The 20,879-nt window shown below is 49.5% G+C and overlaps 2 protein-coding genes across 8 annotated transcripts; one reads left to right on the top strand and one right to left on the bottom strand.

The window, feature by feature from the left end:
- Positions 1-835: 835 nt before the first annotated feature.
- TUBB (tubulin beta class I) lies at positions 836-5,264 on the bottom strand. Of its 2 annotated transcripts, none has more exons than XM_045866512.3 (4): positions 5,027-5,264; positions 3,499-3,607; positions 3,136-3,246; positions 836-2,853 (listed from the first exon to the last, which is right to left on the bottom strand). In XM_045866512.3, the coding sequence occupies exons 1-4, from the start codon at positions 5,081-5,083 to the stop codon at positions 1,796-1,798; spliced, it is 1,335 nt and encodes a 444-aa protein (XP_045722468.1). In that variant the 5' UTR covers positions 5,084-5,264; the 3' UTR covers positions 836-1,795. The 2 variants fall into 2 exon arrangements, with proteins under 2 accessions (XP_045722468.1, XP_064453395.1); XM_064597325.1 differs by lacking the exon at positions 5,027-5,264 and adding an exon at positions 3,695-3,959.
- A 1,790-nt stretch (positions 5,265-7,054) lies between these two features.
- On the top strand, positions 7,055-20,846 carry MDC1 (mediator of DNA damage checkpoint 1). 6 transcript variants are annotated; one of them, XM_054505766.2, is made up of 15 exons: positions 7,056-7,200; positions 9,471-9,609; positions 10,668-11,048; positions 11,134-11,203; positions 11,516-12,957; positions 13,653-13,718; positions 13,886-13,975; positions 14,535-15,299; positions 15,411-15,454; positions 15,910-18,039; positions 18,121-18,240; positions 18,377-18,559; positions 18,787-18,912; positions 19,024-19,134; positions 20,094-20,846. In XM_054505766.2, exons 1-15 carry the CDS (start codon positions 7,198-7,200, stop codon positions 20,259-20,261), a joined length of 5,838 nt encoding a protein of 1,945 aa, XP_054361741.2. In that variant the 5' UTR covers positions 7,056-7,197; the 3' UTR covers positions 20,262-20,846. The 6 variants fall into 6 exon arrangements, with proteins under 6 accessions (XP_064453380.1, XP_054361741.2, XP_054361740.2 ...); XM_054505765.2 differs by having other exon boundaries at positions 13,883-13,975; XM_045866508.3 differs by lacking the exon at positions 7,056-7,200 and adding an exon at positions 7,466-7,621 and having other exon boundaries at positions 13,883-13,975.
- The last annotated feature ends 33 nt before the right edge of the window (positions 20,847-20,879 follow it).

The raw sequence follows: 20,879 nt of genomic DNA, 5'->3' as shown, positions 1-20,879 counted from the left end.
AAAATTGTACAACTTTTTTTCTGCAAAATTTGGTTATAGGCAGAAAAAGCATACTGAAATGGAAGAAGTGGGGAGACTTGAACTAGTCCCCACAATTACTGAAAATAGGGCCAAGGAAAATTATAGACTTAAATTTCCAGGGTAGCTCTGAGACTTACTTTGTGTACTTTAGAAGCACGTTGTATTAGGTGGAAGTGTTACTTTAGAATGGGACCATTACGTGATATCCCCCACTGGTTATCTTTCCTTTATGTTAACGAGAAAATCCCAAAGGGTAAGAGAAAACCGCAAGATACCATAACCCAAATGAACCCTGGATGTGCTATACACTGGAAGTGGGGCAGTAATAGCTTTCAACTCTGCACTTACAAGATTCTCCTGGAGTACTGTTAAAATAGATTGCTAGTTAACTGGTTTCTGGCTCAGTACTTCTGGGTAGGCCTGAAGATCTCCATTTCTGCAAGTTCCAAGAGGATGTCGATGGTCTGGGAACTACTTATGCCCTATTTTAACATTCATCTCAATTCCCGCTTCTGTCCATTGATCCAGTATTTGAGCCTGTGCCTATCCTGGTTATTGAGGCTGTTAGTGAAGGTGGTGGGGTGGTTTGGGTACCGGGGTTAAGATATGAGGGTCAATTAAGTATAAAGATAGTCTCAGTTTATGGAGAGCAAAGTTTATGTGTAGCTGAACATGAACCTCATGTACCACTGGTAGGCTTTCCCTAAATGAGCACACATCTCACAACTTTTTTTCAGTTGTCATTTATTTTTGGCTCTTGGGGCAATGTTATCTTTTCAATATGAAAAAAAGCAAGTTCAACACAAAATAGAAATTTGAAGTGTAGGACAGGATGAAGCCAAGGGCGGGGGGAGGGAATAGCAAAAGGAAGAAATGAGATGTTGCCCAAGATGGAGGGTCTCCTTGTCCCCTCTCTGGAAGAATGATTCAGAAGATTTAGGTGGCAATACACACCTTTCCATATATACACAGCAGAGCTGGGTGTTTGCTAAGAAAAGGTGGGGAGGGGGAGGGTCTTTCTGGAGGCTAGTCCCTCTTCCCCCTCTTGGCCCCCTTCTCCAACCAGGGGAAAAGGAAGGAATCCAACATGAAGGAGGTTATATAGGAGAGGGAAGATCCTATTTAACAGAGTGGGGCAGACCCCTGCAAAAAAAACAGCTCAGGACAGAGCTTGGAAGAAGACGAAAAATAGAGATAATACTGTTAACACCTCTCCTGAAGCTGAGAGGAGCAAGGAAATCCCTGGAAATTAGGACTCAATAGCCTGAATATCCCTCTCCAAAACTGCTCTAGAATAGAAAACCCTACCCCTTCCTTATAGGTACACCTCTACTGCTATGAGGTAACTTGATTTCCTTTCCCCTGGGCTACCACATGGGCTTAGGATGGTGACCATCTACTGGGTTTTCAGCACATGGGATCTAAATGGGATCTGGTGAGACCCAGCTTCTTGGAGAATTACCTTAAAAAACAAAGGGAAATATCAACTGGACAGATGGGAGAAGTGGACACCAAAAGGAAATACAGGGCTACCCAGAATGGCAGAAATCTAGGTTTCCCAGAGTGGAAGAGAGGAGACATTCAACAAACAACAAATATTTATTGAGCGCCTATTATGTGCCAGGCACTGTTCTAGGATCCCCCCTCCAAAAAAGGAAAACAAAACAAAATAAAATGAGATAGAGGCAGAAAATGCAATTCTGAGGGAGAGGACAGGGGCAGCTGAGGAAGAAGGCTGAGGGAACGGAGAAGCCTGAGGTGATGGTGCTCTGCCTTAGGCCTCCTCTTCGGCCTCCTCACCGAAATCCTCCTCTTCTTCTGCGGTGGCATCCTGGTACTGCTGGTACTCAGACACCAGGTCGTTCATGTTGCTCTCAGCTTCAGTGAACTCCATCTCGTCCATGCCCTCACCTGTGTACCAGTGGAGGAAGGCCTTGCGCCGGAACATGGCCGTGAACTGCTCCGAGATGCGTTTGAACAGCTCCTGGATGGCCGTGCTGTTGCCGATGAAGGTGACTGCCATCTTGAGGCCACGAGGTGGGATATCGCAGACTGCTGTCTTGACGTTGTTGGGGATCCATTCCACGAAGTAGCTGCTATTCTTGTTTTGCACGTTGAGCATCTGCTCATCTACCTCCTTCATGGACATCCGCCCACGGAAGACAGCAGCCACGGTGAGGTAACGGCCATGGCGGGGGTCACAGGCGGCCATCATGTTCTTGGCATCAAAGACCTGCTGGGTGAGCTCGGGCACAGTGAGGGCCCGATACTGCTGGCTGCCGCGGCTGGTCAGAGGTGCGAAGCCAGGCATGAAGAAGTGGAGACGTGGGAAGGGCACCATGTTGACGGCTAGCTTGCGGAGGTCAGCATTGAGCTGACCAGGGAAGCGGAGGCAGGTGGTGACACCGCTCATGGTGGCTGAGACGAGGTGGTTCAGATCCCCGTAGGTTGGCGTGGTCAGCTTCAGAGTGCGGAAGCAGATGTCGTACAGGGCCTCATTGTCAATGCAGTAGGTCTCATCCGTGTTCTCTACCAGCTGATGGACGGAGAGGGTAGCGTTATAGGGCTCGACCACCGTGTCAGACACTTTGGGTGAGGGTACCACACTGAAGGTGTTCATGATGCGGTCAGGATACTCTTCTCGGATCTTGCTGATGAGCAAGGTGCCCATTCCAGAGCCTGTGCCCCCACCCAGCGAGTGGGTCAGCTGGAAGCCCTGCAGGCAGTCACAGCTCTCAGCCTCCTTCCTCACCACATCCAGGACTGAGTCAACCAGCTCAGCCCCCTCTGTATAGTGGCCCTTGGCCCAGTTGTTGCCTGCCCCGGACTGACCTGGAAAGGGGTCGGGAGGCAAACCTGATTAGTAAAGCATGGAAAATAAAGGACCAAATTCCCACCTTTCAACTTTTGGAATAATGTACACAAATGTGCCTTCTTTCTCACTCACCTGTGATACATCCCTCCCCCATTATTTACCATCTAAGGCAGTCCCTACCAACACCCTGCATTAGAGATTTCAGAATACAGCCCTGGATAAGCACTCCAGTATAACAATAATCTCCTTGCTGTCTCCTTTACCCAAATACACTGAACAGCACATTGTATATAACTCACCGAAAACAAAGTTGTCTGGTCTGAATATCTGCCCAAAAGGACCTGAGCGAACAGAGTCCATGGTCCCGGGTTCTAGATCCACCAAGATAGCACGAGGAACGTATTTGCCACCTATATGGAATAAAGTAGAGTACAAATTGGCAAAAGAGATCAATTGGGGCTGGGAGAGAGCCAGGGACCCTAACTTGTGATTCCAAGTGCGGCCACCAGGGGGCAGAAGAGTCAATCTTCTGCCCCACGGTGGGCAATCAAATCAAGGCCTCCTTAAAAAGAGAAAGGACAAATCCATCCAAAGGTGGTGAAAGACCCTAGAGAAGCGGAAGAGGAGATGGGACCCAAGCTTCCCCGGGTTCCCAACCTCACCTGTAGCTTCATTGTAGTAAACGGAGATGCGATCCAGCTGCAGGTCGCTGTCACCGTGGTAGGTTCCGGTGGGGTCGATGCCGTGCTCATCACTGATTACCTCCCAGAACTGCGGAGGGAAAGCAATGAGACTTCCACAGCTCTGGTCCCGGCCAATTATGCCCACCCGACCTACACATTTTAATCCCAGACACACCCGTGGTGAGCCTGGTTCTAGGGCCTGGCATTCCCGGTCTGCCTGCCACACCCTTCCACTAGACACCCGCAACCCCGGGGAAGCCGAAGCTTTCACTGCTTGGAATGCGAGACGAGGTGCAGCTGAGGAGGCCCGGCGATCGCAGAAAATTGTGGGGTGGGAGTGTGAGGAGAGGGGGAGAGAGGCGGCCGACCACACGGGACGAGCACACCTTCCCGCCGAGCACAATGGGCCGGGGTTCGACAGACCAGATGCTGCCGCAAACGACCACCCCCCACCCCGCCCTCCACGTGACTGCGGCGCCCGCGCCCGCCGTGCCACTGACAAAGGGAGGCGTCGCGCGTGGGCGGGGGCGGGGCCTGAATTCGGCCCGCGAGGCGGGGCTCGGCTTGGGCTAGGGCGCCCCCAGCCGGCCGGCAGGGCCGCATTGTCCCGGCGCGCCAGGGGCGCCCCGGCCCCGCCCTTCTGCTACAACGTAGCAGCAGCACTTCCTCCCTGCCCTTCCCCCGCTACACTGTAACCGCGCGCAAAAAAAAAAAAAAAAAAAAAAAAACCACACCAAAAAAACCCACCCCTTGCCTTGGCCTCGGAATTTTCTTCTTTTGCTAGCTTTTTACCCCTTGCTTTAAATAAGGATTCTCTTCCTTTCTCCCACCGTTTAGTCCTGAGGGACCTTTTAAAGAAAAGGACCCTCCTGCCCTCTTTCTCCATACTGGTTCACGCCCTAAAAGGGTCTCTTTACTGGAGATGAAAGGAAATAAAATTAATCCAGCAGCTACTAGTTTTCCATCCACAAAGAACTACGGGACCGCCCCTCGGGAATCGCGGGCGCGCGAGATGCCTATCTTTTGGGAAGGGGACCGCGCAGTGCAGCCCACCCTGGCGCACCGCGTCCCCCACCCCACCGTGGGATCCGGGCTCCCTTCAGCCGCCGCCCAGCCTCCCCCCTCCGGCGAAGCCCAGCCAAGGGGGATGTACATGGGGGAAACCTCGCCTCGCTTTGTCTCGGACCGTTTCCGCATCTCCCTCCCTCCCCGGTCCTCGGACCGTTAGAACACTTTCAAGTAAAATCTTAACAGAACCACGGTCTTCCCACCGCCAAACCCGAAAGGGCCTTAACAGCTTCCCCCAAATGAGCCAGCCAAGACTAATTCCCCCATTTTTCAAAAACAAATTCTAGCTACAAACGTCTATTATATATGGAAAACTTTTGAGGGGCAAAGCTTGACTATGGATGGTATGCAAATATATATCACAACCATTCATCATTTATCTGGATTTTTTTTCTTCTCAAAAGAAATATAGTTAAAAGAAGAGGTTTAAAATCCTTACCTTGGCACCGATCTGGTTGCCACACTGACCGGCCTGGATGTGCACGATTTCCCTCATTGTTAAAATTTATTTTTAATTCTTTTGCTCGCCTCAAGGTGTGTACGGGGCAAGAAAATGATATGGAATTTTTTTTTTCTGTACTGCTAATCGCAGGCTGGAAGGAGGGGACGTGTCCCAGAGGCTGGAGGAGCGAGGTCCGAACGCAGAGGCAGGAAGGTTCTGAGAGGGAGAAAAGAGAGGGGAGGGCGAAGGAGGGAAGGCGGGCAGGGCGGGGCGCGCGTGCGCCTAGGCTGGGAGGCGGGAGAACGCGCCCCGCGCCGCGGTCGGGAGACAAAGCCTTATCGAGGCTGGACCTGATTAGTCGATGCCAGTCACGTCTGAGACGTCCATTGGTCTCTGCTCGGATGGACGAATGCAGGCCTCACTGGGAGTTGTAGTCCTCCATTGTTGTCCACGCTGCAAAATGAAGGGAGGGATGGGTGGATACTGGATTTTTGGTTTGGGGGGTTTTTTAGTTTATGAAAAATGACCTTGCGCAAGTTTTCTTTCCCCTATGCCTGAGTGTTTTGTACTAAAAGGGAGTAGTTTTCGGGGATACAGGAATTGGGAACCCTACGGTGCCAGGCGTTGGAAGGTGGAGTGGGCACGCCCTGAACGCTCCCTGCTGCGGTAGCTCTTGGGAAGAGAGGGCTGCTTAGTTCAGCGAAAATTGGGGAGAAATGCAGCACCCTGTTCTGCTATCTAACAGCTGGTCCTTTGGTGACCCAAGACATGAACTCCAGTAAGCCGCTGCTCTCCCAGATAGGAAGAGGAGACTGCCCTCCTGCTATTTTCTTGGAAGTTTTCTAGTGATAATGTTCAGAAAGAGAAACAAAATTGCAGCAATGGCTTTTCAGAATAGAGATGTAATTGTCTGAGTCTGAGGGTGTGTTCACAAGAGTAAGTTGAATGGTTTAGAAAAACTGGTATCTGGAAGTCAGAAGTTTCTGTCCATGTAAGGGGTTCTGGGCCTTAGAGCAGCATTGAAGACACTGCTTTTGTCAGAGAACTATGGATGAGGTGCCAGAATTTCAGTGCCTTCCGGCCTGCCTCTCTAGACCTTTTGGTGAAAGTGTTTTTCAGTTTGCTGAATTCACTGACTAGGTGGCTGGCTGTTGCAATCTTTCAAAAGCCTCAGGATTGAAACAAAAGAGGGGGGCCGATGGGAGAAAACAGAATGTGCTCAAGTCAGAGTGGTGCTTCTTAGGGGTTAATTCATTTGATAGATACTAAGTGTCCACCAATCCAGAAGCTAGGGATACAAAATGAGTAAAAATTGGTTCCCCGGTCTTCAGGATTTTGCAATTTGATGGGAAGTGTATAAACAATGGAGTGTGGTAAGCACTGTAAGACGTATGATATCAAGGTCATCATTAATTCACAGTGCATTCAACACATTTCTCCTCACCTAAATAAAAAACAAACACCAAGTTGTGTAAGACCTTCTCTACCCACTTAAAAGAGAATATTTTATGTTTCAGGGCATGATCACAATGAAAGCAATTATTTTGTGGGGGTGGGGGAGAGTTCAGAATTTAGAATTAGAGGACTTGTTTCAAGTTGTCTCTCCCTTACATTAGCAGTAGGAACCTCGGCAGGTCCTTTAACTTGGCACACTTCAATTCCCTCTGTAAAAATCTACTTTTTCCTATTTCATTGTTGTGGTCGCAAGAAAGTGGGATAATGAATGAAAAGGCCTTCCTGAAGTATACACATAATCGAATTGTTACTATTCTCGTCTTAGTATGAGATAATGAAATAAGATGATTTTATCAACCTTCCTCAACCTCTTGAAAGACCTCAGTCAACCTTTAAGATAGTTAACAAAACAGTTCTCCCTCTTCGCCTACGGATCCTTAGGAAAATGACCTCCAAATGTCCATCAGGGATGTAATCTCAGGGAGGAAAAGACAGGGAGGGCTTCTACTAAAAAAGCCAAATCAATAGGAGATGAAGTTCCACTGCGATGAGGATTCCTCAAGCGCCACGCCTACGGGCAGTTCTCCAACTGCAGCCTCCGGCCACGACTGCAACCTGCACCGCATTTCCATTTCTCATGAGTCAGCGGACTCCATGTCTGGGAGGACCGAGGAAGGGCTCTCCGACTGCAGTAGACGCATCCGGCGACAGCTATGGTAAGCCCCTCTATCCGCCGTCGGCACCCAGACTCTGTGGTCGCGGTTTGGAAATCTGCGCGGGAAGTGGGCGGTGGGTGGTGAAGCGGTGGTGGGTTGTGCCTTGGAGCCGCCCAATCGAAGTGCGCCTTTCTGTGCGCGCACGGTAGCCTCCGATTACCGCCTCACTCGACCAATTTCAGGCGCCCAGGAAAAGCCGCCCCTTTGAGCTGTTAAAGGGGCGGGGGCAAGGCTGGGGGCGAGGCTGGGGGCGAGGCTTTGGCTGGGCCTCCGGGTTGGGAGCTTCGTCAATCGTGGGGCAGCAGGGCTGTGAAAGACAGCAGCAGGAGCCAATCAGCGAATCGGCGCCCTCTCCGCACGCGCTCCTGCGCCACTGGGTCGCGGCCGTTACTGGTGGCGCGCGCGCGGGGACTCAAAGTAGGTGAGTTCTGGGGGGCCTCGCCCACGGCTCCTCGGAAGCCATTTTGGTTCTCCCGGAGGGCGGGAGGGGCGTGCCTTGGGTGCGCCTGGGCGGAGGATACTTGGAAGTTTGTTTCTCGGGATTATAGTACTCATCTTTACTTGACGCCCCTCCCCGAGTTAGGTATGAAGACGTTGGGCCTGGAGGGAACCCCTGGGGTGGAGATCAAAGATGGTGGCCCACTGGATGGGAGCCCAGGGTCCTGGGCTCCCGCTGCGTTCGCCATTCTTAAGGAGGGAGTTAGCACTATCCCCGTGGGCGCGTCCTACTTTCCCTGTCAACAGTTAACCTCTGTGGTGGCATCTTTCTGAGTGAATTCCACCCATGCTGTTTGGAGTTTTCATCACCTTTCTTTTGTCCTTTTATCAGGAGGGCAGGGTTAATTTTATGTTTGGTTTGTGAATGTATCCCGAGCTCTTTGAACAGTACCAGGTGCGCAGTAGGTACTGTCGAAAGAAAATGATGTGCCCTAAAAAAAAAAAAAAAGAAAATGAAGTGCCCTAGGGGAAAAGACAGAGTTCTGCTGGTCCAGTTCTCCAGGAGGGTCTGTGAAGGCAGAAATGGAAATTAATGGTTACAATATAGTGAGAAGGATTAGGGGAGGTACAAGTTCACTGACCAGTGGGGACCATGAGGGTACACAAAGAACACCAGAAAGCAGGGAAGATTCCAGGAAAGGCCTTATTGAGGAAGTGACATTTGAACTGAATCATAAAATATGGGTAAGAGTTGGACCAGAAAACTAAGTGAAGGGCCAAGGAACTGGCTAAGGCATGCAGGTGTGGGGAACAACAGGAGCAGTGTGTTCAGAAATTGGGGAGAAGGTCCATGTGGCTGAACCATAGGCTTTGGGGGAGGGGAACAGGACCTGAAGTTCAGATCATAGAGGGTCCTTGCCAAGGAGTTGAGATTTTATTTTACCATGTGGGCATGGAAAGCCATCAAATATTAAACAGAGGACAGACAGTATCTTGGTGCTCTTGGGCAAGTTCCTTAACCCATCTATGTTGCAAATGCTTAATCTGATAAATAGAATATAATAATAGTTTACCGGGTTCTTGTGAGGATTAAGAGTCTGTCATTATAAAGTAACTAGAGCAGTGCTTCACACATAGCAAGCCTCTGTGTATGTCAGCTGTTAGGATTCTTTGCAGTTTAGTTTGATCACACTGTGATGTTCTGGTAAAATATAAAAAGCATGGGCTTTGCCTCCAGAAGCACATTTATTCCTGTCCTTTCCACCTACCTGCTGTTATCCTGAGCAAGTCATTTAATATTTTTAGCCTTAGTTTCCCAAATGCATGTCTCAGATGTCTATTATGCCTGACACATAACACAATGCCCAACACACAGTTGACGCTTGGCAAAATTTAGCTCGCTTTAAAACGGTTTTTTCAAACTGTTGGTTCCAACCCAGTAGTGGATAGTGAAATCAATTTAGCAGGTTGTAGATCAGCATTTAAACAATAGTGGATGGGGAAAAAAAAAAGAATGAAAACTATCAGTGTATTGTATACCGTAGGCTAAGCATTGTTTCTCAAAATGTTTGTCTCTATACATAAGCAAATGCTTACGTATAGTTTGTGTACTTGGGACCTTCTAATATTTATTCCCTCCCCCATAATATTTATTTTTTATTATAGTCACAAATATTTTTTAAATGTTTCAGAAGGGTAATAACAGAATGATTGTCAGAAGGAGAAATGTCAACCTCCACAACTCTCCAGATTTACCCCCACTTATAACCCCCTCTTTGAGGCTGTGTGTGTGAACCTATGATAGAGATGATGATAATGTGTTTCCTTCCCAGGTCATGGAGGACACCCAGGCTATTAACTGGGAGGTTGAAGAAGAGGAGGAGACAGAGAGATCCAGTGAATCCTTGGGGTGTAGCTTGGAGCCCGTAGGGCGATTGCATATCTTCAGTAGTGCCCATGGACCAGAAAAAGGTCAGAGGTTATTGGATGTTAAAGTACTGGTGTAGGCCTCTTATTTTTGTGGGGAGGTAGTTGGAGGGTTGTAAGAAGCTTATACATGTTTCAAGGAGATCTGAAAAAATTTTTCACTGGTAATGCAGAGGAGGGGGCTGATTGAGTTGATTATTCTAGGCAAGTGCCCTGGACTCAGTGGGCTCAATTTTACTTTGGTAAATGAAGAGATTCAAATGGAAATCCAGCATGGTCTGGAAGTGGATGGTGGTGATGGTTGCACAACAATGTGAATGTACTTAATGCCACTGAACTGTACACTTAAAAATGGTTAAATAGCAAATTTTATATATATATATATATTTTAAAGATTTTATTTATTTATTTGAGACAGAGAGAATGAGAGAGCACATGAGAGGGGGGAGGGTCAGAGGGAGAAGCAGGCTCTCCGCCGAGCAGGGAGCCCAATGCAGGACTCGATCCTGGGACTCCAGGATCATGACCTGAGCCGAAGGCAGTCGCTTAACCAACTGAGCCACCCAGGCGCCCAAATTTTACATATATTTTACCACAATAGAAAAAATCCAATGTGGATGGATGGGGTATTGACGATAACACATTGCTTATATTTTTCAATACTTAGATATCCTACTGTCTTTTTTTGTTTTTGTGTGTGAGTAAAGTGATAGTTTATTAAGTGAAGATACAGAAAAAGCTCTTAAGAGTGAGAGGGGTCCCGACAGGGTTGCCCGTCTTTTCTTTTTCTTTTTTTTAAGATTTTATTTATTTATTTGACAGAGAGAGACAGTGAGAGAGGGAACACAAGCAGGGGGAGTGGGAGAGGGAGAAGCAGGCTCCCTGCAGAGCAAGGAGCCCAACGCGGGGCTCGATCGCAGGACCCTGGGATCATGACCTGAGCCGAAGGCAGACGCTGAACGACTGAGCCACCCAGGCGCCCCCATCTTATTTTTCTTACGTGTATGAGGACCTTAAGTTAGTAATGGGGTACTTAACAGGAATATGTTCCTGATAGCAGGCCAAGACTCAGGCCTTAACCTATCTGCCTCTCTAATTCTTAGATTTCCCCCTGTACCTCGGGAAGAATATGGTGGGCCGAATGCCTGATTGCTCTGTGACCCTGCCCTTTTCATCCATCTCCAAACAACATGCAGTGATTGAAATCTTGGCCTGGAACAAGGCACCTGTCCTCCAAGATTGTGGCAGCCTCAATGGTACTCAAGTCCTAAGGCCTCCTAAGGTCCTAAGCCCAGGGGTGAGTCATCGGCTGAGGGACCAGGAGTTGATTCTCTTTGCTGACTTGCCCTGCCAGTACCATCGCCTGAATGTCCCCCTGCCCTTTGTTTCTCGGGGCCCTTTAACTGTAGAAGAGACACCCAGGGTACAGGGAGGAACTCAACCCCAGAGGCTCCTGTTGGCTGAGGACTCGGAGGAGGAAGTAGGTATGTTTGTGTATTGGGAGGGTGGGTGAGAAGATGGAGATGGTGAGTGTAAAACAGTCAACTTACTCCTTTGTACTCTTGACAGATTCTCCTTCTGAAAGGTGTGTGAAGAAAGAACTAAGGACCTCCCCTTTGGCAGCAGTAGTTCCAGAGAGGTGAGTGCCAAAGGGCCAGATACTTGAGTCTTCAAAAGGGGGAGGAACCAGGGACTGTAGGATCCATCTGCAAGAGATGCTTATCATGAAAATGGGGTTGGGGAATTGCACATACTCCTTTGCTCAGCTGAACTTTTATTGAGCACCTCTGATTGTGCCAAGTAGAGAACTAATTGCTGGAGAGAGAGAAAAAAAAAACCAAAACAAACATCTACTGCCTTGTGTCTGCCCTTAAGGAGCTCATAGTTGAGTGGAGTATTCCGTGTTGGGAAATAGATGCTATAGACTCTTTCCCTTCTCTTCCCTTCACAGTGATGAAGAGGGGCCTTCTCCTGCCCCAGATGGCCCTGGGCCACCATTTGCCTTCAACCTGGACAGCGACACAGATGAGGAAGAAAATCAGCATCCAGCAGCAGGAGAGGCCTCCTTAGCTGCCAGAAGAGGCCCCACCGCAGAGACACAACAGCCTAAAGCTGTGGCAACTGAAATCCAGCTTGAAAAGGATCAGTGTTCAGTGAAAGAGAGGAACAATGACACAAAAGTTGAGGCGGATGCAAGGAATGGGGTGGTCCCACTTGGGGCCACTCTGGAGAAAAACCAAACTGCTGGGGAGGACAGTGACACGGATGTGGATGAAAGCAGGCCTGCTGAGGTCCATTTGGAAAGGGCCCAGACTTCTGGCTTCATAGACAGTGATACTGATGTGGAAGAAGAAGGGATCCCCGCAACCCCAGCTGTAGTTCCTATGAAAAAGAGGCAAATCTTCCATGGAGATAGTACAAAGAGTCCTCAGGCACCTGCTTTGGTACATCTACAGGAGAGCCCAGCTGGTAGTGATACAGATGTGGAGGAACGGGAGCTCCAACTGGCAGTCCCTCCGGAGAGAAACGAAGCCTCCGTGGTGATTGACAGCAATACAGACAATGAGGAAGAAGTCTTAGCAGCGCTCACTTTGGCACGTCTGAAAGAGAGCCGAGTCGATACATGGAACAGAGATACAGATGTGGAAGAGGGTAGGGCCCACCCTGTGGCCCTTCTGGAGCAAAGCCAAACCTCTGCTGGGAGAGACAGTGACACAGATGTGGAGGAGGAGGGGCTCCCAGTGGAAAAGAGAGGAACTGTTCCCAAGTGTCATACAGACAAGGCACATTCAGAAAAGAGGCAGTCTCCTCTCCAAGACAGTGATTTAGGGGTGGATGAAGATAAGAGCTCACTTGGGGTCCACCTGGAGAGAAGCCACGCCTCTGCCACAGTGGACATCAACAAACAAGTGGAGGAGAAAGTCCTATCAGGGCCAGCTGTTACACTTGTGGAGAAGCATCAGGTGCCTATGGTGTGGACAAATCAAACAGATGTGGAAGTAGAAGGGGGCCAAGCAAAGCTGCCTGTGGTGCATCTGAAGGAAGCCCAGCCTCCTCCACCTGGGGACTGTGAGATAGATGCAGAAGAGGGCACATCCTTAGCAGCCTCAGTGGTGGCAGATAGAGGAAAGTGCCAGCCTCCGGCAGAAGGGGATGCAGCTGTTCTTGAGCGGGAGAGGGCTCGTGAGGCGAGGGCCCAGGGTGAGTCCCTTGTGTCACAGATGGAACAGGATCTTCTCCCTGTCTCGAGGGAGAACCTTATAGATCTGGTGGTAGACACAGGTACTTCAGGGGAACCCATCCAGCCACAGAGAGAGGGAGCCCAGACCCCCACAGAAAGGGAGAGAGAACCACATGTGGACAAGACCGAGGACCCTGGGGACAACCATGGGGGTAAGTGCTGGCCTTCCTCCCTTGACCCCTAAAAGAAAGAATGCTTATAGGGTATCTTAGTCTATTTGGGCTGCTATAACAGAATGCCATAGGCTGGGTAGTTTATAAACAACAGAAATTTTTTCTCATAGTTGTGAAGGCTGGGAAGTCCAAGATCAGAGTGCCAGGATAGTCATGTTCTGGTGAAGCCCTGCTTCCTTGTTCATAGGCACTGTCTTCTCCCTGTGTCCTCACATGACAGAGGGGCACAAAAGGAATTCTGGGGTCTCTTTTAGAAGGGCACTAGTCCCGTTCATGTGGGTTCTACCCTCATTACCTAATCATCTCCCAAAGAACTCAGCTCCTAATAAAATCACATTGGGAATTAGGTTTCAACATAGGAATGTGGGTGGGGATACAGACATTCGGTCCATTGCAGGGGGCTTGGGGTTGGGGAGAAAATGGTAAAGAAAGAGTAAGGAGTTAAGCTTCAGATATGACCTTTTTTTTTTTTTTTTAAGATTTTATTTATTTGTCAGAGCAGCTGCAGGGCAGAGGAAGAAGCAGGCTCCCCGCTGAGCAGGGAGCCCAGTGTGGGGTCGATCCCAGGACCCTGGGATCATGACCTGAGCCGAAGGCAGATGCTTAACCGACTGAGCCACCCAGGTGCCCCAGATATGACTTTTATTATCTATCTTATATTCTTCCCCTCCCAGATTCTGAAGACCTGGACCTACAGGCTACCCAGTGCTTTGTGGAGAGAGAGAATCAGAGCCCAGAAGGTGAGGACATCCATGTCATATGGATGTTGGCACAAGTGGGAGCTGGGAGCCCAGACTGGTGGTCCTTGAAGGTTGTGAAAACAGGCATGAGTGGGGCAGGAGGCCAGGAATGGGACCCAGAGTTCTGTAGAGGAGCTGTGCTTGAGTCAGCTTTTCTTATGCAGCAGTCCAGAGCATGGAGGATGAAGCTACCCAGGCCTTCCTGGTTACTCTACCCCAGGAGCCTGGCCCTTCTTGTTGCAGTTTCCAGGCCTCAGGTATAAGAAACTCTATCCTTCATGCCCCTAACTTGGCATCATTGCTTTTTTCCTCTACATGTTTCTTTCATATTCTTTGACTCTTTTGCTAATGTTTCTCCATCTCCATCATTTTTAAAAAGGCTGCTATGAGAATTTCTATATGCATGTGGGGTCTTAACTTAGACAAATACTAAATGTTATGATTGTCCTCTTTATTACCAACTTTCCTTTAACAATTCACTTAGGTTTATTATTGGTGAATTTTTTCTTTTAAAGATTTTATTTATTTATTTGAGGGAGAGAGAGAGCACACCCACACGAGTGGGGTGGGGAGCAGAGGGAGATGGAGAAGCAGGGTCCCCTCTGAGCAGGGAGCCCAATGTGGGGCTCGATCCCAGGACCCTGAGATCATGACCTGAGCCGAAGGCAGATACTCAACTGACTAAGCCACCCAGGTGCCCCTATTATTCATGAGTTTATCGTAATCTTTTCTCAACCTATTACATTTTCAATCTGCATTTCTCTCTCTCTCTCTCTCTCTCTCTCTCTCTCTCTCTCTCTCACTCTTTACTTCCAGGTGCCCTGGATGAGCCATGGGAAGTCTTGGCAACACAGCCATTCTGTCCGAGAGAGTCTGAGGCCTCTGAGCCCCAGCCCAGTGCTGCCCATCTTGATGCCCATGGATCTTGCCCCTCTACACCTAAGACAACACCACAAGCCCAACATCCAGAGAGCCCAGTTCATGAAGAGCCACTGGGGATTCAAGGCAGAGGGATGCAGACTGTGGAGAAAGACATGGGTACACCAAGAGAAGCAGCAGAGGGGGTGGCCCCTGAGAGAGGACTGTTGAACAGGGAAACCAAGAACCTGCCAGCAGAAGAGAGAGATGTGACAGGAGAAGAAGAATTAACCAGAGGGAGACAGGTGTTAGCTAGAGATAATCAGGGACAAGAGTCTGACCAAAAGGTGAAAAGTACAGGTATTAAAAGGAATATGGAGAGTTTAAACATAGAAATGGAGATACCCAGGGAAGTACAAGAGGAAGAGATAGGAAAGCAGACTCCTGCAAGAGAAATATTTGAGAGAGAAGCAAAGAAACTAATACTAGAGAGAGGGGGTGAGCCAAGTGGATTAGGCGTCGAGATACCGGAAGTAAAACTGGAGAGAGGCCCCCAGAGAGGGGAGACAGAGAAAGGGAGCCAGGACAAGGAAGGGCAGGCCTCCAGTCTAACACCAGAGCCTAGAGCAGGGACGGGGGACCATCAGGGACTTGCTTCAGCCCCAGGAGCTTCTGGGAGCCAGTCAGGTGGAGCCCCCATGAGCCCCAGGAGGCAGCAGAGAGGTAAGTGAAGGCAGAGGGAAACCCAAGGCGGTGCACAGCCCTTGTGCTACTCAACCCCTAAGTGTCTGACTGCTTAGACCTCAGCTCCACTTGTTTTTACTTTCTGTCTAGGCCACTTGACTTGCAAGATGCCATCTGCTGAGAAGTCCTCTGTGGTGAGAGCTGCTTTTTCTACCTCTGTTCACTGCCCTTTCCCCTGACCTTGCTTTAATCTACTCCTCAATCTTCCCAATTTTCTTTGGTTGTCACCACTCCTTAGTTGGCTTCTGTGCCTTTCCTTTTACCCCTGTCATTTTCGATATCTGTTTCCCAAGTTCTGTCTCCCTCTACCTGACTCAGAATGTCCATTTTTTCATGTCTTTTCCCTCTTTTTCCAACCATCCTCTTACTACCATCAGCCATCTGTGGAGAACACTATGCTGGCATGAGGAGAGGTCTGTGGGAGCGAGGACTGCTCCCACCCTAGGAAGTTCCCAGTCCCATGGAAGGGAGGTCATAGACAAGTGAAATGCCAGGAACACTAACCGTACCCAAGTATTAAGAACATATCCAAGTACTGTCTCTCTTCTCTCTGCCTCTTCCTCCCTCACTTGCTTCTGTTTCTCCTCAGGGTGATCAGGAATCCGCAGATGCTTGTCTGCCTCCTGCAGTGCCTGAAGCCTCAACCCCACACCACAATACCCTCCTCTCTCAAAGTCAAAAACATCCTGTGCCCCAGCCCTTCCTTTCTCCCTCTCCATCTTCTTTAGAGCCCATTCCCAGGACCAGACAAAATGGGAATCAGGAAGTTCTAGAGACTCCCTTGTCCTCAGAGATGGAGCCTCTCCACCCAAAATCCAAAGTCAGGCTCCGAGGGTCCTCCAGGAAGACACCCTCTGCAGTTTCTTCTTTAGCCCTTGAACCTCACTCTACCATCCCCACAGACCAGCCCCTCAGTCCTGAGCTCACATCTCGGGTCACTCGGGGCAGGACACGTAGGTCCTCTGTCAAGACCTCTGAACCAGTTGTCCCTTCAGCCCCTGAGCTCCAGACTTCCACCTCCAAAGACCAGCCTGTTACCCGTGAGTCCACATCGCGGGTCACTCGGGGTAGGGCACATAGGTTCTCTGTCAAGACCCCTGAACTAGTTGTTCCTATAGTCCCTGAAGTCCAGCCTTCCACCTCCAGAGAGCAGCCTCTCACTGCTGAGCTTATATCTCAGGGCAGGACCCGTAAATCTGTCAAGACTCCTGAACCAGTTGTCTCCACAGCCACTCAGGGCAGGGCACATAGGTCTTCTGTCAAGACTCCCAAACCAGTAATCCCCACAGCCCCTGAGCTCCAGCCTTCTACTTCCAAAGACCAGCCTGTTACCCCTGAGCCCACATCTCAGGTCACTTGGGGCAGGACACATAGGTCCTCTGTCAAGACTCCTGAACCAACTGTCCCCACAGTCCCTGAACCCCAACCTTCCACCTCCAGAGACCAGTCTGTCATCAGTGAGCCCACATCTGGGGCCGCTCACAGCAGGACACACAGGTCTTCTGTCAAGACCCCTGAGCCAGTTGTCCCAACAGCTCCTGAAGTCCAGCCTTCCATCCCCACAGACCAGCCTGTCACTCCTGAGCCCACATCTCGGGTCACTTGGGGCAGGACACGTAGGTCCTCTGTCAAGACTCCTGAACCAACTGTCCCCACAGTCCCTGAACTCCAGCCTTCCACCTCCAAAGACCAGCCTGTCATCACTGGGCCCATATCTGGGGCCACTCACAGCAGGACACATAGGTCTTCTGTCAGGACTCCTGAGCCAATTGTCCCAACAGCTCCTGAAGTCCAGCCTTCCATCCCCACAGACCAGCCTGTCATCCCCAAACCCACATCTCGGGGCAGGACATCGAGGTCTTCTGTCAAGACCCCTGAGCCAGTTGTCCCCACAGCCCCTGAGCTCCAGCCTACCACCCCCAGAGGCCAGCCTGTCACCCCCAAACGTACATCTCGGGGCAGGACATCGAGGTCTTCTGTCAAGACCCCTGAGCCAATTGCCCCCACAGCCCCTGAACTCCAGCCTTCCGTCTCCACAGATGAGCGTGTCACTCCTGAGGCCACATCTCGGGCCACTCGGGGCAGGACACGGAGGTCCTTTGTCAAGCTCCCCCAACCAACTGAGCCCACAGCCCCTGACCTTGAATCTCTCACCCCCACAGATCAGCTGGTCATCCCCAAGGCTCAGGATAGTCAGGATAAGACACTGAGGTCTTCTACAATAAGTGCTGTGCCAGTTCTTACCACCCCTGAATTCCAGTCTCCTGTCCCCACAGACCAGCCTATTCCCCCTGAGCACATCCCTCAAGCCAGTTGCAGCAGGAGGCTGAGGGCCACTAGGAAGCATGAGTCCCTCACAGCTCCCATTGTCCGTGAGCCCTACTCTGCACTCCCTGAACCTAAATCTCGGTCCTCAAGGAACCAAAGACAAGGAACAGTGAGAGTAGTTGAGTCCCTCAGGACCATTCCCAAGCCTGCCTTTGCCCAGCTTCCTGAGGCCCCCACTCACACTACCCAGATCCAAAAGGTAGAGGCAGCAGGAAGATCTGAGTTCACCCCAGAGCCCCTGCCTAAGGCCTCTCAGACCCGCAAGAGGCCTTTGGCTACGGTGGATTCACCCCCACTTCAAAAACGGCTCCAAAGAGGGGAAGTCACCCGGAAGACAGTTTTCCTCAAGGAAGAGGAAGAAGATCCAATGGAGAGGCCAAGGAAGGAGGAGGTGAGGAGAGGGCCGGGGCCGTGAAGCTAGGAAAGGGCTTAGAGGCTCAGAAACTTCCAGCAAGATCTTTCTCAATCCCAGGATGTAGTGGTTCCAGGACCAGGCAAGAGAAAGAGAGACCAAGCAGAGGAGGAGCCCAAGGGAATCCCAAGCCGCAGCCTTCGACGGACCAAACCTAACCAAGAGTCCACAGCCCCCAAAGTAGGAGAGAAAGGGCATGGGGCTTGGTGGGAGACAGACATGGGAGGATGGGAGGATGGGAGGAGACCTAGGGGTTTGGTGACAGGTGCTGATGGCATGGGTTGCTGTGACCATCTCAGGTTCACCCCTTCCACAGGTACTCTTCACAGGAGTGGTGGATGCCCGTGGAGAGCGGGCAGTGCTGGCCCTGGGAGGGAGTCTGGCCAGCTCAGTGGCAGAGGCTTCCCACTTGGTGACTGATCGAGTCCGACGCACGGTCAAGTTCCTCTGTGCCCTGGGGCGGGGGATCCCCATCCTCTCCTTGGACTGGCTGCACCAGGTGAGAGTCTAAGAGGTGACATATCATCAGAGATACTGATGGCGAAAAACTACTCACGTGGTGCTCTAGGAAGTAGTCGGGGGAAAGGGGGTACAGGAGGACAAGGGAGGTGAATGAGGCGGAAAGCTTAATTCAAAGAACATTTCATAAGCTCCTTCCAAATGCTAGGCAGAAGAGCTGGGTGGTGGGCTGGGCTGAGCTTTGGTGCTGACTGCTACTGTCCTTAGTCCCGCAAGGCTGGTTGCTTCTTGCCCCCGGATGAATATGTGGTGACTGATCCTGAGCAGGAGAAGAACTTTGGCTTCAGCCTTCGAGATGCCCTGAGCCGGGCTCGGGAGCGAAGGTTGCTGGAGGTGAGAGGCTGTCTTCTGCCCCATGCTTCAGCCTTCCCTCCAGAGGCTCCCCAGCTGTTCATGGCCTCTCAGTGCATACATTTATGGCCTCCAACATTCTCTTCCTCTTAGGGCTATGAAATCCACGTGACCCCAGGAGTCCAGCCACCACCACCTCAGATGGGAGAGATCATCAGCTGCTGTGGAGGCACTGTTCTACCCAGCATGCCCCGGTCCTATAAGGTATGGGTGGTATGTTTTGGATCTGGTGAGGTGGCACTTAAAGAGGTGGCTGGAATGGGAAAAGGTTGGAGAACCAAACGGGTATGGACGGGAACACAAGAGTAGTGAGAGGGTGAGGGGAAGCTCTGTAGTGTGTAAAGGGATAGGAATGAAGAAGTCTGCTGATTCCGAGTGGATTTATTTTCATTTTGTATTTTAAAATTTTTCAAATATACACAAAGGGAGAGAGAATCTCTATTATCAACGAACCTCCATATATCAATCATTCAGATTTAACAAGGTAGTTTAGACTTTGCTACATTTTCTCCATTTATTGCTTTTTTTCTTTTTCTTTGCCAAACCATTTTAAAGGAAACTGCAAACATCATATTATTTCCCCCTACATACTTAAAGTACACTTCTCTAAGAAATTATGTACTTTTTTTTTTTTTACATAATCACAATGCCATTATTGATCCATAACAAAATTAACAATAGTTTCTTGGTCATTTTCTTATACTCCATTAGACAGATTTCTCCAGTTGGCCAAAAATGTCTCTTTGCGGTTCAAGTCAGGATTCAAACGAGATCCATGTATTGCCACAATTGCATATCTCTTAATTTTCTCTTACTCTAGAAAAGATCTCCCCCAACCCACCCAGCCTTTTTTTTTTATTCCATTGACTTCCTACAGAAACTAGGTCAGTTGTTCTTTAGAATGTTCCAGTCTGGGTTTTTCTGTTTGCTCCTTTGCTGTGCGATTTGTCTTGTTCTTCTTTTACATTCCTTGTAAACTATAGTTAATTTTAAAAGCTTGAATAAATTCAGGTTCAGCTTTTCTGGCAAGAGTACTTCTGACAAGTATGCTTCATATCAGGAGGTCTATTTTAGTGATGCTGAAACTGATTAGTGGGTTCTGAACCTATTTCTAGGATTCTTTTTCACCCCTGACTTTGTCTTTGCTGTCTGTCTTTCCCCAGCCACAGAGAATTGTGATTACATGCTCCCAGGACTTCCCTCGATGCTCTATTCCATTTCGGGTTGGCCTGCCCATCCTCTCACCTGAGTTCCTGCTGACAGGAGTGCTGAAGCAGGAGGCCAAGCCAGAGGCCTTCATCCTGTCCACTTTGGAAATGTCATCCTCCTGAAAACATCACCACAGTACTCTTTTCTCTCCCAGACCAGTAAATAAAGTGTTAGAAAAGAATTGGAAGAAAGAACCTAGGGCTCTAGAAAGGATTGGGGTATACTGACCTGATTTGTCTTGGAACATGGGTGGGGCTGAAACGGCTTATGGGTAAACAAAAAGATAGAGTTGGAGCCACTGATTTCTTAAAGGGCCACTTAGAGTTGGGTAATCCCATACTCAGATATCTTAAGTGGCTACCCTTAGCAGGACTGATGTCGTTACTGCTCTGTGGCACACACAGTGTCCTGCCTCTTGTTTGGAAGCCATTTCTCTTCCTCTTTTACTGGGATTCTTACTCGTCCTCTGAAAGATAGTGGAAACAGTTTTAGTGTCAAGAACTTGAAGGGATGCTTGCAGTGGGTAATTTTGAGGTTGGAGTTGTGGAATGCTCTAAAATCTTTTCTTTTCACTCCATCTTGATAGAAGTGTTCTTTAGCTTTGACTTTGAGCTAATCTCTACACTTTTCTGGCCTGCTTTCCCAGTATTTATAAAATTAGAGCTTAGGTTTAACCTCTGATAAATAAATATTCACTCTGTGCCTTATGGTGTAGTGCAGTTTTTTTAAACATATTTGAA

The sequence above is a fragment of the Mirounga angustirostris genome, unplaced genomic scaffold, assembly GCF_029215605.1.
Source record: "Mirounga angustirostris isolate CCGP_5_RB_7025 unplaced genomic scaffold, mMirAng1.0.hap1 SCAF_8, whole genome shotgun sequence".
Taxonomy (NCBI): Eukaryota; Metazoa; Chordata; class Mammalia; order Carnivora; family Phocidae; genus Mirounga; species Mirounga angustirostris.
This window is presented reverse-complemented; position numbering and strand designations above follow the sequence as displayed.

Coding starts and splice junctions, on each gene's coding strand:
- MDC1 (XM_054505765.2), top strand. Junction 12,958..13,652: donor CCCTGGGGACAACCATGGGG/GTAAGTGCTGGC, acceptor TTCCCCTCCCAG/ATTCTGAAGACCTGGACCTA. Junction 19,135..20,093: donor GCATGCCCCGGTCCTATAAG/GTATGGGTGGTA, acceptor GTCTTTCCCCAG/CCACAGAGAATTGTGATTAC.
- TUBB (XM_045866512.3), bottom strand. CDS start 5,083: ATGAGGGAAATCGTGCACATCCAGGCCGGTCAGTGTGGCAACCAGATC. Junction 3,608..5,026: donor GCAACCAGATCGGTGCCAAG/GTAAGGATTTTA, acceptor TTCCCTCCGCAG/TTCTGGGAGGTAATCAGTGA. Junction 3,247..3,498: donor TTACTACAATGAAGCTACAG/GTGAGGTTGGGA, acceptor TATTCCATATAG/GTGGCAAATACGTTCCTCGT.